Source organism: Euprymna scolopes, chromosome 35 (assembly GCF_053919585.1).
Source record: "Euprymna scolopes isolate OS-2025 chromosome 35, ASM5391958v1, whole genome shotgun sequence".
Taxonomy (NCBI): Eukaryota; Metazoa; Mollusca; class Cephalopoda; order Sepiida; family Sepiolidae; genus Euprymna; species Euprymna scolopes.
In genome coordinates this window covers 40,608,015-40,622,665 of record NC_136516.1, presented here as the reverse complement: position 1 = coordinate 40,622,665, position 14,651 = coordinate 40,608,015, and the positions used below count along the sequence as shown (strand labels likewise).

Here is a 14,651-nt window from a genome sequence, read left to right as displayed (position 1 = left end):
TGAATCGGGCATCGGTTTTTTCGTGGTGTTGTTACATATGAGAATAAATGAAGGCAGGAAGTCTGCGAGGGATAATGAGAGGTGGGGAAGAAGTAAGAAAAGTCAGAACATTGAGTTGATTGGCCAAATAAAGAATTTTATAGATAAGGATCGCCGTGTGTCTATAGATACAATAAGTGCAGTTTGATGTCAGTGTGGAAATTGTATATACAATTATTCGAGACAAACTGAAGATGTGAAAGATTTGCGCCAAGTTTGTTCCAATGGCGGTCAAAGAAGATCAGACCATTTGACCAAGATTTGCATCAAGATCTCCCTCAAATCTACATCTCATCACGTGTCTAAGACCCCAACCACTGACGTAACATAAGCTCAAATCAATTATCATTAATAATGATTATGTTTTGGCTTTTGGCCCTGCCTACCACAGTTAACGCAAGTGCTACGCTATGATCACAGCCAAAGGGTGATATCATTACACATGCAGTAGTACGTTTTCTCGGTGTCATATTAGTGGAAACAATTGCGGTTTTTCCCTCGTCATTCGTCAGTAAAATTATATTCTCTATGCCTTTCTCTAAAAAAATCTGCTGTCCTTTTATGCAAAACTTCCCAACCTCATCATGAACAAAATAAAACAAAGAAAAACCCCTAATTTTCAACGAATACCCCCAATTACCAGGTCTCCTTCTCCAACATCAGGGGTCTACATTCCAACTTTCGAGATGTTCAAATCTAATAATAGAAGACCAAACCTAACCTGTTATTCTTTTCAAAACTGACCTTAGCTTAACTGTTTCCTTAGAAACATTTATACTAAGTTACTCCTCAAACCTGATCCTCCTGGCCGCTACGGACATAAAATATGTACCTGCATTCGAGATGGCTTCCCATGTGCCAAGGACATCTCTAAAATAGATTCAAAACTACGCTACGTGTACTTTCAAGTAGTACTTACTCACAGCAACGTGTTCCTATTTGCTCTTTACCGTACCCACAACCACAATGTCAACATCTTTGAGAGAATCACGGAACAAATTAACTACATCTTGACTGCCAAGCCCTCAGCAAAAATTCACGTCTATGGGGAGTTCAATACCCACAAAGTTGAATGGCTGGCCCACCCAGATGTTCTGCCGTGGGTTTCCCCTTGCACATGATCTAACCCAGGTAGTTGACGAATCTATTCGTGTTCACAATGTTGATGGCCAAATTGGCCAGCTTTTATTTCTGTTTGAAACCACCTGCCATGAACTGTGCTCATTTTTTGTTATGTCTATGTTGGGATCTTACGATCACTAGGCTCACTCAGTTAAAACTAAGACTAACAGTAGTAAGTCCTCAGAAGTCCTTCTCCGCTGCACTGTGCATCGCTACTCTATGGGACAGTTTCCGAATATTCATATTAGAATGCTCCATGTTCAAACAGATGTATCTTCTGTAGCATCCGACTTGGCTAACTATCGACATAGACAGATATATACTCTCTAAAATTTCAACTTAAACCAAATTACAAACTGCAGTACACAAGAGACAAAGTAGTCCTTAGTTGTCTTATCGTAAAATACGCATAAATATTATATTTTAGTTAATACAGAATTCTTATTTATTACAAGCAGGACCCGTGTACAGGCGTTGCTCGGTGGAAGTATGTCACCACTCCACCTGTATCAAAAAACAACAACAAAAAAAAAAAAACACAAGCTATGGTTATTAGTGGGAAGCACTGCCGGCTCAGTATAATAGTATATATGGCCAAAATGTATTACCGTGGCGAAGTACCGATGCATTGCATATACATTTATATATTGAAGAGTTTAGCTCCCAAATAATCGAGTATATTTTCTAATGATTTGTTCCGAAAAAAAAACTATTACGAATATTATTGTAGTGTAGCATAAATACAATTGTTAGCAAAAAATAATTTATCATTCGGCATAATAAGAAAAAACGTAAATACTTGGGAGATAACCTCGTCAATTTAATTGGCAAAATATGCGTTTGTTTTAGTTCAAATTTCCGTATTTATTTTTCAGCAGAATAAAAAAAATGAATGCAACGTCGTCGTTGTCGTCATCTACGGATACTTCGGGGTTTGTTTATTTAAAGTTTATAGGAAAGAAATTAACAAAAAAAAACACAAATATTTGGGAGCTAAACTTTTCAATGTATAAATACATATGTAATGCATAGTTTTGAAACATCATCAGTGAACACACAGTGTGTTTTATGCTAACAGAAATCATTTTTGTTGAGATTTTTTAAGAAGGTGTAGTCGTCGACGAATCAGGCGGCGGCGTTGTGTTATTTTATATTATGAGGAAAAATCTGTATATAAACGCCGCAAATATTTGGAAGCTGAAATGTCCAATGTTTAAATACGTGAGTAATTCATTGTTTCCAAACATCATCAATGTACACGCAGTATGATTAGTGGTATAAAAACCAAGTTTTGTTGATATTTTGACGAAGACTTCGTTGTCGTAAATATGTCTCTTAGCGACGACATATTGTAATGTTACTAAGCGTTCGTTTATGGGGCGAATAACTTATTTCGGAATATGAGAATTATAAAAGATCAGCCAATCAGAAAGGACGGAATTTTGCGAGGGATATTTTATTATATATGAATTGGAAATAGGAAAGATTATGTTATCTCTAATATTAGCCAATTACGATCGGTGTAAGCACAGTATCTGTGGAACATGTAGAATTGTTTCTGGGGACAACTGGTAGCAGTGGTAGAGAGGAAAATAGGGACTCCTACCTCTGAAAATGTTGCGATTGTGATGGTGTTGCTCGTGGGATGCAATGTAGCATTTTATTATCACAACTGAATGTGTATAAAATGGTATTCGAGAGCTACATAAGATAGTGGCTATTAGGTTAGATGTATTAAATTGCAGAGGGGAATTTCTGCACTCATTTTATTTTATAGAAGATAATGTCGTAGGTATTAAACGTAACATCACATTCCTTTAAAAAAGACTTGTAAAAAACGGAAAGAAACTGAGACATGTGCATGCGAGTATTATGTTTTTTTTCTGAACAGTTCACTTCTTGTAAGTAAAAAAATACTCGAGCTGGGATCGAAACCAAAACCTAAAGACAATCAGTCAAGTACGGTAATCATGAGGCCAGCTGGACACGGGCTGTTAAAAGTGTTTTCAAACCTACTTATACTTAACTGTTGACAAACTAATAAGAATCCGATGACCCCCCTCCTGTACCAATTTTTACATTTTGACTCCTTTGCAGCCCTCTTTTCCGGATGCAAAACTGACTAAAATGTTTTTCTCAAGTCCGAATACTTTATATACTATATTTCAAGACAGTAGATCCAAAATTCGTTGAGTATATAAGTTGAGAAGTCTCCTCTGACGCACATACTTATTCTCACTTTTATAGATATATTAAGAATAAATCGTGATATCTTATATAAAAAAGCTATATGTTTGTCTGTCTGTCTGTTTGTCTGTCTCCATATTTTACAACTCCATCGCTGTTAAAACTAAAAGTCGCCGAAAGGCGCTACGGTACCTGAAATGATTGGACTTTTTATGGATCGTTCTTTTATGGGTCTTTAGCTGGTTAAAATAGTTTTAAAAGATCAAAAATTGGTCCAAATTGAAAAAAAAATCCTTATACATTTTGTACATTCATCTTAGTTTATTTTTAATTTTTGATCAGCGCATAATCGTGTCACGTTGGTACTGTGGTAACGTCACCAGCTTTGAATGCTACAGTTGTGCTCCCTGTTTCGATTCTGACTTATGACACCCAAATACTTTCTTTTTTTTAAAAAACTTTTGAATCACGAATCTATAATAATATATACGGAATCTGAACAAATTAAAATATAATATTTAAGCGTATTCTACAACCGGGCAAATCCAGGTTCCCCTTATCCCACCAGTAGTGATAAATTTTATGATGGTCTATCTAAAAACAAAAACAGATTCATGGTTCCTAAAATCCATACTAAAATTGTCCGTAAGGATCCGTTGAAATGTAACTAAATGAAAAGTACTAGATAAACTCTATTGTACGTCACACCTTTTCGGAGGTTGAAGTTTCAATACTCATTATGTACAATACAACCGCAAATTACTTAGGACCTTTGTCTAGTTATAACGGATTCCGTTCCGTTTAAAATTTCGTACAGATTACCTAGTTCTACAGAAGAATTCCCGAGTTTGACAAGATACACCTGGAAAACGTCGAAGGTCACATCAAAGATGGGTCAAAATTGTGAAATGACCACCTAAGTTGAAAATATTTATCCGATGAATTTCAGTAATACGTATTTTTTAAAATTTTATTCGATATTGGTAAATGTAAATACTAGTAAGCATACCTAATAATAGTAGGCACCAATAGATTGGCGTTGAGAATATGCATACGTAATTACCTCAAATAAATTTAAACCGTCCGCCAGGAAAAACGATATGATTTACTTTCATCGATATATTGCAGTCTAATTTACAAAAAAAAAAATTCAGCGATATATATGGAAGTTACTCGCAAAACGCTATTTACATTTCAATAACTTCATGTATATGTATATATGCACGTATATATATATATATAGATATGCCCTTATATATATATATATATATATATATATATATATATATATATATATATATATATATATATATATATATAAGAAAAATTGAGAGTTTAATGCCATTTTTATTTGGTTATGACATTTATCTATTTATGAGTTTTTTTTTTTTTTTTTGTTTTGTTTTTATATTTTTGCAAAACACGACACGCCAATTTTAATAAATTTTACAAGAACTGCAAACTCTATACAAGAGTTTTCCGATATGGGAATAATTTCTTGTTATTTTTTCAGAACGATGGAATAAAATTTCATATATATATATATATATATATATATATATTTATATATAGATGTATATATATGTGTGTGTGTGTGTGTGTGCGCGCGCGTGTGTGTGTGTGTGTGCGTGCGTGTGTGTGTGCGTGTGTGTGTATTGGAGATAGTATTTCATTTCTTTCTTCCAGTTATGATTATTTATAAATATATTTTTTCTTTCTTCCCCCAATTCGATTTTATTTAAATATCATTGGTCGATCATTTAATTTCTTGCATATATATACATATATATATATATATACATATATATACATATATATATATATATATATATATATATATATATATATATATATATATACATGTATGTGTGAATGTGAGTATTGGCACGTATGCATATATATATATATATGCATATATATGTATACATATATATGCATATATATACATATACATATATATATATGTATATGATATGTATATATATGTATATATATGCATATATATATGTATATATATACGTGCCAATACTCACATTCACACATACATGCATAAACATATAGATATATAAAGTATGAATTTCCAAATATACACGCATAGCAGAAATATGTATAGACATATGGAGAGAATCATTTTTATATAAATTAATATACTATATATATATATATATGTGTGTGTGTGTGTGTGTGTGTGTGTGTGTGTGTGTGTGTGTGTACATTTCCCTACAAAACTAACGTCAATTTTCAGTCTACAGACTCGAGATTTGACATACGGGATATTGAGACTTGAGAAAAACTTTTTAATCTGTTTTCGGCCAGAAATTTAGCTATCGGGGGGGGGGGTCAAAGTCCCAAGATTTGACCTTTGAAAACTCTACCAAACTCCTTCGCTAATGTTGGGTCAAAACACTTATAATTTTAAATGTAGGTTACTTCGACATGGATCAATTTTGTTTAATTCGAATAAATGTCCAGGGGTCAAAATTAGTGTCGAAGTTTGAAAACAATTTGACCTCTGCGATCTCTATCAAATTACTCAGTCAAATCCGGGTCTAAACATTTGAAATTTTACATAAAGTGTATTCAGAAATAACACAAGCCTTTTAATCGGTTTTTAGCCTAAAATTTGGCTGCAAAGGGGTCAAAGGTCAAAAGATTTGACCTTTGTGGTCTCTAGCAAACTATTAAGCAAATTTTTGGTCTAAACATTTGAAATTTTACATAAAGGGTAGTCAGACATGCTGCTAGCTTTTAAATAATGTTTTGGACGACAATTATGCTGACAAGAGGTAAAAGTTAAAAGAGTTGACCTTTGCAGACTCTACACAACTCCTCCGCCAATTTTGGGTCTAGACACTTCAGGCTTTAGATGTAGATTACCTAGACATGAGTCAAACTTTTTAATATATATATATACATATGCATATAAAGTTATGAAAAGTACATAGTGCTCGAGCAAAGCCTGGCTGAACTGCTAATGTATATATATATATATATATGTGTGTGTGTGTGTGTGTGTCTGTGTCTGTGTGTGTGTAGGTATGTTTATATGTAAGTATTTTATATTGTCATGATATATATATACATATTTATATATATATGTGTGTGTGTGTGTGTGTGTGTGTGTGTGTGTGTGTGTGTGTGTGTGTGTGTGTGTTAGTAAAAGGAAAGAAAGAAAAAATTTCAAGGAACGATTTTTACTTTTCTAGTGATTTTTCAAAATTGGTAGAAACTAAGTTCAAATTTCGAAGACTTTTCTTTTCTCTATCTATCTATCTATCTATCTTTTTTGTATTGATATTCATATTAAAAACCTTTTTCTTAATGATTTAAAAAGAAATTACGACATTGACATATATATGCTGCGGGATTGTATTACTTAGCAAAAGATCTACTTTGCGTATTCTTTTAAACATTCATTTTAATCAATTCTCTGTTAGTGTTTTCTTATGGGATGATCATCTTCAGTTAACAATTACGTGTAATTATATTCATGCAGATATTCTACATGATTTATACTTGCATAATATTTGCGTAAAATCTTTACACTAAACAAAAAAATGCAGATATTCTACATGATTTATACTTGCGTAATATTTCCGTTAAAAGTTTATAGTAAACATAAACCGTTCTCTATATATTTTTACGAATGCGTATATCTATATTAGTTTTTAAAATGTGCCTACCAAACTCCCGTCATTTTTTGGTTTACATGTATGAAACTTAATATATAGGGCATTCAAACCCATGCTAAAATTTATATTTGGGTGTTAGCCGAGAAAAATCGGTGCAAAACTGGGAAAATTTAAAAACAGAATTTACCAGGTGAAAGTCGAACGACAGCATCCCCAATATTGGTTGACGTTTTAAATTTTTAGCCTTGCCGCAAACATGTGTTCATATCCCAGACATTAACGCCAATGAAAAAAATCGTAAGCTAAACGTTTTGATTCCGATTCTAAAATCTTTCTTTAATAAAAACATGATTACGTTTTTTTTTTTGTTTTTTTTACACAGTGATCACCACTTATCAAGGCCCGGAAGCCACTCAGGGATAAGGGTTATTGCAAGTGCATTACGTTAGTGTGGAGATTTGATGAAGTGTTTACTTAAGGGGGCTGTTCATTAGGAATTTGTTAACATTGGACTTGAAGACATCCAAGTTGTAGTCCGGTGGGAAGCAAGCAGACGGAACAGAGTTCCACAGGCGTGCAGTTCTAAGAAAGAAGCTTTGTTCATGGAATCCGCGTTTTGATTTAGGCACAGATATAGAGTGGGGGAAATTTTTCACAGTGGATTCAGCTAGACGGGTGTTTTTCGTGAAAGATTGGCGAGGGGGGACCAGAGATTGGAGTTCAGACGAGCACCTGCCATGGAAATAACGATAAAACAAGGATAGGCTCGCAACGTCTCTTCTGTGGGAGAGAGGTTGCAGGGTAGAGAAAAGAGTTATTTTATTTTATTTCTTAAACTTTTTAAATCATAACTATATTATTGGGTTCAATATAATATAATGATAAAGACGAAATCTGCATTAATCAAAATATCATATCGTATTTTACGACAGGGCAATGCTGGGTGGCCTGCTAGTGAGACTATAAACTTAAGGAAACTCACATACGGTTTTTTTGTGTGTATTTTTTTACCTGGAATGAATATGTGGGGTCCATGCAAGTTATATAGCTCTCATAATGTTTATATTTTTCGTCAACGCTTATTTATTTTGTTTATACAGTTTATATCTTTTGAACCTATTTATTTCGGCACATCAACACTTATACTTTGGCTGAGGTGAGTGTTATCAACCTTGGTTGAAGTGAGTGTTCCTAATTATGGGGGCCTGAACAGAGCTGAAGGGGAGAAACAGACCAAATATCAAGGTCTCATGTATGATATGAAAAGAAACTGGAATTTAAAAGAGATATCAATCATACCAGTTATCATAGGTGCCACAGTGTTTATGAAGAAGAACCTGAAGTCTTACCTAACTAATATTCCTGGTGAACCAAGTGCAAAAGAGATCCAGACAATTGCACTTAAGGGAACAACGAGGATAATAAAAAGAGCTATCGGTTGGTTTCAATAAAAAGCAGGGCAATGTTGGTAGCTGGTTTGGCTGCCCCATACTCAGCGTTACAATCTTCAAATGAAGAAAATTTTTAAAAATTACAATAACAAGTTGGGGTTCTTCACTTTACGAACCGTTGTTATACAGCCACTCAAGCAACGTTCATACCCAAATATGTTCATTACAAAAACGATATAGTGCGACGAAACTCTCTCTCTCTCTCTCTCTCTCTCTCTCTCTCTCTCTCTCTCTCTCTCTCTCTCTCTCTCTGTTTCTCTCCCTCTCTTTCTCTCTCCTTTCCTTTGCCCTCGTGGCCGTATGTCCTCGACTTGATTGCGACTTCACTGTTGTTTTTGTCGAGTTTCTCTCTGCAAAGCAATACTTTTCCATGCACATAAAAGAAAAATAGGGCGCAGAAGTCTTCTTATGTATTTAGAATATAGTTCAGTTGATTGTTTTACGCAGCGTTCCGGGGACGCATCGTCAAATCCCTCGCTGGAATTACATCTTTAGGGAGAGTTGTCTTGATATCAGTGCTATATTTTAAACCACGCATGTGTTCATCGCTTTCCTAAAAACAGGCTCGAACAAAAGCTTTTCTTTCAATCTCAGCTCTTAAAAAAAACGTGGTCTCGTCGAAACACTTGCTAATTCACGTCTTCACAAGTTGGGACTGCAGGTGTCTGTAATCGTTTAACTCTCTAACGTTGCTAATGACACTTTTCCTGACACCGCAGCTTCGCCCGTGTCCTCGTTTGTGAACTCAATAACTTTCAAACTAAAACGATCGAGACCATGTACAAAAGTCTAGATCTATATAAAACGTGGATTCCATGAACAAAGCTTCTTTCTTAGAACTGCACGGCTGTGGAACTCTGTTTCGTCTGCCTGATTCCCATCGGACTACAACTTGGATGTCTTCAAGTCCAACGTTAACAAATTCCTAATGAACCGTCCCCTTAAGTAAACACTTCATCAAATCTCCACACTAACGTAATGTACTTGCAATAACCCTTATCCCTGAGTGGCTTCCGAGCCTTGATAAGTGGTGATCACTGTGTAAAAAAAAACTAGCTAAAGCAATTAGTTGGCTTACGCAGAGTTACATTATATAACATGCATTCTTTCACCTAGCCATGTATCCCGCTTAAAAATGTTTTTTTTTATTAAAGTTTTATCTTTAAAATTAATTAAAACGTTGCTATTAATGATCGTAGATATTCTTTGCGGACAATGATCCCACAATATTTAAAATTAAACTATTTATACACACATACGCATATATATATATATATATATATATATATATATATATATATATATATATATATATATATATACGTTTTATTTTTTATTACCGTATTTTTCTGTTAAGTTACATTATTGTTTCGGCTACCCGGCCGTTTTTTTTTTTGCCGTCATGTAGCTTCCTCAGACTTTTACAGAAATGTTCGTTTATGGTGGAAAAGTCTGAGGAAGCTACAGACGGCAAAAAAAACGGCCGGGTAGCCGAAACAATAATGTAACTTAACAGAAAAATACAGTAATAAAAATAAAACGCATATTTGCTCTACAACAGTATTGAGCACTTACTTCAGGTTTTTATTAATTACCATTTCTACAATATATATATATATATATATATATGTATGTGTGTGTGTGTGTGTGTGTGTGTGTGTGTGTGTGTGTGTGTGTGTGTGATTGTGTGTGTGTTTATACGGCATAATCGCGTTGACACCCGGTTCTTGTCAGATCACCGAAGTTAAGCAATGTTGAGCCTGGTTAGTACCAAATGGGTGACCATTTGGGAACTCTAGGCGCTGTATTTGCTCTCCGCCTATTTCGGCATTTGTGACCAGTCGTCCTGTACATACGCTTTACTTGCCACTGGTATTTAACAATGTCGATTCAGGATATGTGTGGTTTGAGATTGCGCACCTCCTGCCACAAAAATTTCACGAGCAGGCAACCCTTCGTGGGTATCCATGGTCTGTAAAAGACTGAAGGGTCCCCTTTTTTAATTATTTTACAACCTCGAAATATTAACTTAGTCAATTACACTTGTTTCTGCAGACAAGGATTTTCCTGTATGTTTTTCAGATGGTAAAAGTAAAAATAAAAAGAAAACTGCAATCATGCAAATCATAACTTAGCAGAGAAAATGGCATTGGTTCAACAGGTCATAGGTATCTCTAGCATCTCACGAGTCCCAAACTTTTCAGCACGTGATATTGGCAGGACAAAGAAGAGGTTTCCTTCTCACAGCTCTACAATAACGGCCCTGTTTGTGACGATGCCTGACAGCTGTTCTGGGACTTGTGTTGCAATGTCAGAGGCTTTCCGCCGAAGATTCTCTTCAACATTTCTTTTCACAAGACGCAATGTTCTTTCAGATGGTCTATGGCGATATGAATCACAGTTTGTACCTTCGTTTTCCTCTCTTGGATATTGTACGATCACTTTATTAATAGTAGAAAGGGGTATTGACCGATTTCCTGCTATTTTACTTTGAGTGAATATATTAAGAAACGTATTCATCCGAAAAAGCATTGTAATTGGAGAAATAGAGATCTGCTGCAGAGAGTTGGATGTAAACTTTCCTGAACGCATTCATACCGTCATCACTGAAAATTCACATCACATGAATAACAGGTCATAGATCCTCTCTAGTATCTCACGGTCCCAATCTTTTCTGCGCTTGATATTGCCAGGACAAAGAAGAACTTTCTTTCTTGCAGCTTACCATACTATAGTAGCCCTGCTTGTGAAAATACCTGACAGTTGTTCTGGGACTGACACTAGCTTGTGTTGTAATGTCAGAGGTTTGCATCGAAAAATTTCTTTTCACAAGACGCAAGGTTCTTTCAGATGGTCCGCGACGACCTGTATGAGGGTGTTTTTCACTCTTTGCCCCCGCGTGTGAATTATACTTGACTTTATAAAAAGACAAACATTTTTTAATAAATTGATGAAAAAATTATCTCATTTTCGATAACATCTTATATTTCATGATTTTTAAGACCACCTGTTATTTCTGTTCCACCCTGTAAAATAGAAAAAAAGAAGAGACGTGGAGAAATAATCGATCAGGGATACCTGAGAGGAGTAACGTGTATTCCTTTTCGGCCCGAGCAGACCTGCCTCGCTTCACGACGCAGCGGTAAACACCTTCATTTTGAAAATTGGCCCTTTCAATTATCACGACTCGCTGTAAATCGGAAAACTTCACGTTGTGGGCCATTTCTCCACCAACCTTTTCCCACGAATAAACCATCGGGTTCCTGCAGTAGAGTAAAATAAAAGAAACGAAAAAAAAAAAGGTTAAGTGTTAAGTGTTAAAATGTAAGACCATCGGGTTTTATTTGGTTTGTCATTTTTAAGTGCTAAAAATAGGCGAACTTCTCGAAATTTGAATTCATATATAGATATGATTGTTTTATTCATTAAGTATTTTGTGTGCCCTGGCGACAGCAACCAAACCTTGCTGAAAGAAAGATTGAGTTATAAATTTTATTGGTTTGATAAAAACGACAAGTTGATGTGACTTTGAAAGATATAACGAAACATAATTTCGTTTTCGATGCCAACGAGTAAGGACTCAGAATTGTTTGGCCTTTGAGTGCAGTTGCAATACCGGCGAGGTAACGGGGTTAACATTTCGATCGTGAGAAACAGGCCCGCAATCGCAGGTGTAAACCGAGGAAGGTGGGGCTTCCCCTGAGGTGACGTAATTAATTGCGATTAGTCCAGGAAGCGGCCTCGACCCACCCCGTCATCTTACTACATAAACGAGTCCCCGCGCCGAAATCAGCAGCCGAGCTTAGATTTTTGAGAGAATCTAATATCATCGAAGGGTCGTCACACCACCTCTCTTCCCCGCATCCTTCCACCGACAACTCAAGAGAGAAAATCAACCTATTGTTATATTCTTTTTTTTTTTTTTGCTCAGTGGAGTCTGGCAACGTATGAACAATTGTATATATTTTGTACATCTATCTTGAATTAACTAGTAGAATAGATAATCGAGTTTGCCTTTGTTTTGTGTGCATGAGATTTATTCCATTCCAGTGAGGCAGATATACGAAGCAGCAGCATATCAACCCGAACTTGAAATCGACTCCGACCAAATCGATCAACAGGTCATACTACGCTGAAATACCTAACGACGGATCACCTGGGAAGAACGAGCACGGTCACATTTGGGTGACCTACGATGGGGATGGCTTCACATGTGGAGCCGCTTAACTGGTATCGGACCAAACTTGGTTCTGTGACCGAGGATAGGCCACAAACTAACACACATACACATAAAGTTTCAATTATATATATATATATATATATATATATATATATATATATATATAGATATATAGATAGATAGATAGATATTCGCACGAAATTATATATATATATATATATATATAGTGAATGAATGACAAAAGTCTATATTCCAAAGTTCATGATGTTTACCATCTTATAATTTATTTCTTTCATTCAGTTGACATTTACAATTCCTGACAATATCTGTTCCGTAGCACAAAATCAGCCACTAAATTATTATTATTATAAGATATTTACAGCTTCTCTTCCAATTTTCAGATTTAAATCATGTCAAAACGCATTTTATTTCCTTTTGATGGAGTGAATGATGCTATTTTTTCTGATGAGTTTAGGGGAAAATAAATTCACTAATTGATATAATAATTAAGTGATTGATTTTGTGCTACGAAATAGATAACGTCAGGAATGGTAAATGTCAACTGAATTAAAGGAATACATTATGAGACGGTCAACATCATGAACTCATGAACTTTGGAATATAGTTTTGTGTCATTCATTCACTATATTGCTTGGTAATCACATTGAACTTCTTAAATAAAGATTGGTATACATTTTAAGGATATAAAGTGTATTTCCATAAAAATATTTTATATATATATATATATATATATATATAGGAGCAAACAGTTAATAAAAAATGTTCAAAAACACTTCGAAAAAGAGTTGGAAAACTGCTTCTGTGGTACCAGTATTCAAGAATTCTGGCGAAAGAACTGACCCATTAAATTATCGCCCTATTAGTCTCCTCCCACTTTTGCCAAAATATTTGAGACCTTAATTAACCATGCTCTAGTCCAGCACCTTACAGATGCTACACTTCTGACCGACCATCAATATGGATTTAGACAAGCCCGTTCCACGGCAGACATCCTCACTATAATCTCTGAACGCATATACCATTCACTGGACAAAGCGGGTGAGTGCAGAGCGGTAGCTCTAGATATATCTAAGGCTTTTGACAGGGTATGGCATGAGGGTCTCCTCAGGAAGATTAGATCTTACGGTATCACTGGTAGAATACTTAACATAATTAAATCCTTCTTAGATAAGAGAAAAATCCAGGTTGTCCTCGACGGTCGTACGTCTAAACAATATAATATAAATGCGGGAGTGCCCAAGGGATCTATCCTTGGTCCTCTGCTGTTCCTGATATTCATAAATGACCACCCCGACAAAATTGCCTCTGAGATGGGTATATATGCTGATGACACCACACTCTATAGCAGGCACGACAGGAAAACAAATGAACATATATCTAAAGTAATGGCAGAAACACTAGAGGATGACCTCAAATCAGTAGTGGATGGTAACGTTCAATGCCACCAAGACAAAACTGGTTTCATTCAATAATTACAAGAAACCTTCTCTACCACCTATAGCAATGGCCAACAACTCTTTAGCTGAGAGTACGTCTTTCAAGCTCCTTGGCCTAACGTTCACAGGAAACATGAGCTGGAACAATTACATCGAGGGTATTGCCAAGGCCGCTGCGAGGAAGGTGGGCTCTCTCTACCGTGCTAGAAAACTTCTAACACCCGAAAGTATCCTGTAACTCTATAAGGCCACTATTCGTCCATGTATGGAGTATTGCTGTCATATTTGGGCCGGTGCATCGGCCACTAGTCTCTCGCTCCTTGACAGGGTTCAAAAGAGAGTCGCAAATCTGATAGACCCTAAACTGGCATCAAAACTTCAGCCTCTGTCCCATCGTCGAAACGTTGCATCCCTCTGCCTGTTCTACAAGTATTATAAAGGTGAATACTCTGAAGAACTGCAAGCACTTGTGCCCCCACGACGTGAACACCCTCGACAGACCCGACAAGCTGCAAAATCCCACCCCCACACTGTAGAGATCCCTAGATGTAAAAGATATTTCTACTCCAGTAGTTTCTTCCCC

General features: G+C 35.7%; 1 protein-coding gene across 1 annotated transcript in view; it reads right to left on the bottom strand.

Moving 5' to 3' along the window:
- Positions 1 to 14,651, bottom strand: part of LOC145259606 (contactin-like) — a 203,633-nt gene that overhangs the window by 25,104 nt on the left and 163,878 nt on the right. The window contains exon 10 of the mRNA XM_080117262.1: positions 11,510 to 11,694. Within this exon, the coding sequence (XP_079973388.1) occupies positions 11,510 to 11,694 (185 nt within the window). The remainder of the gene's footprint in view (positions 1 to 11,509; positions 11,695 to 14,651) is intronic.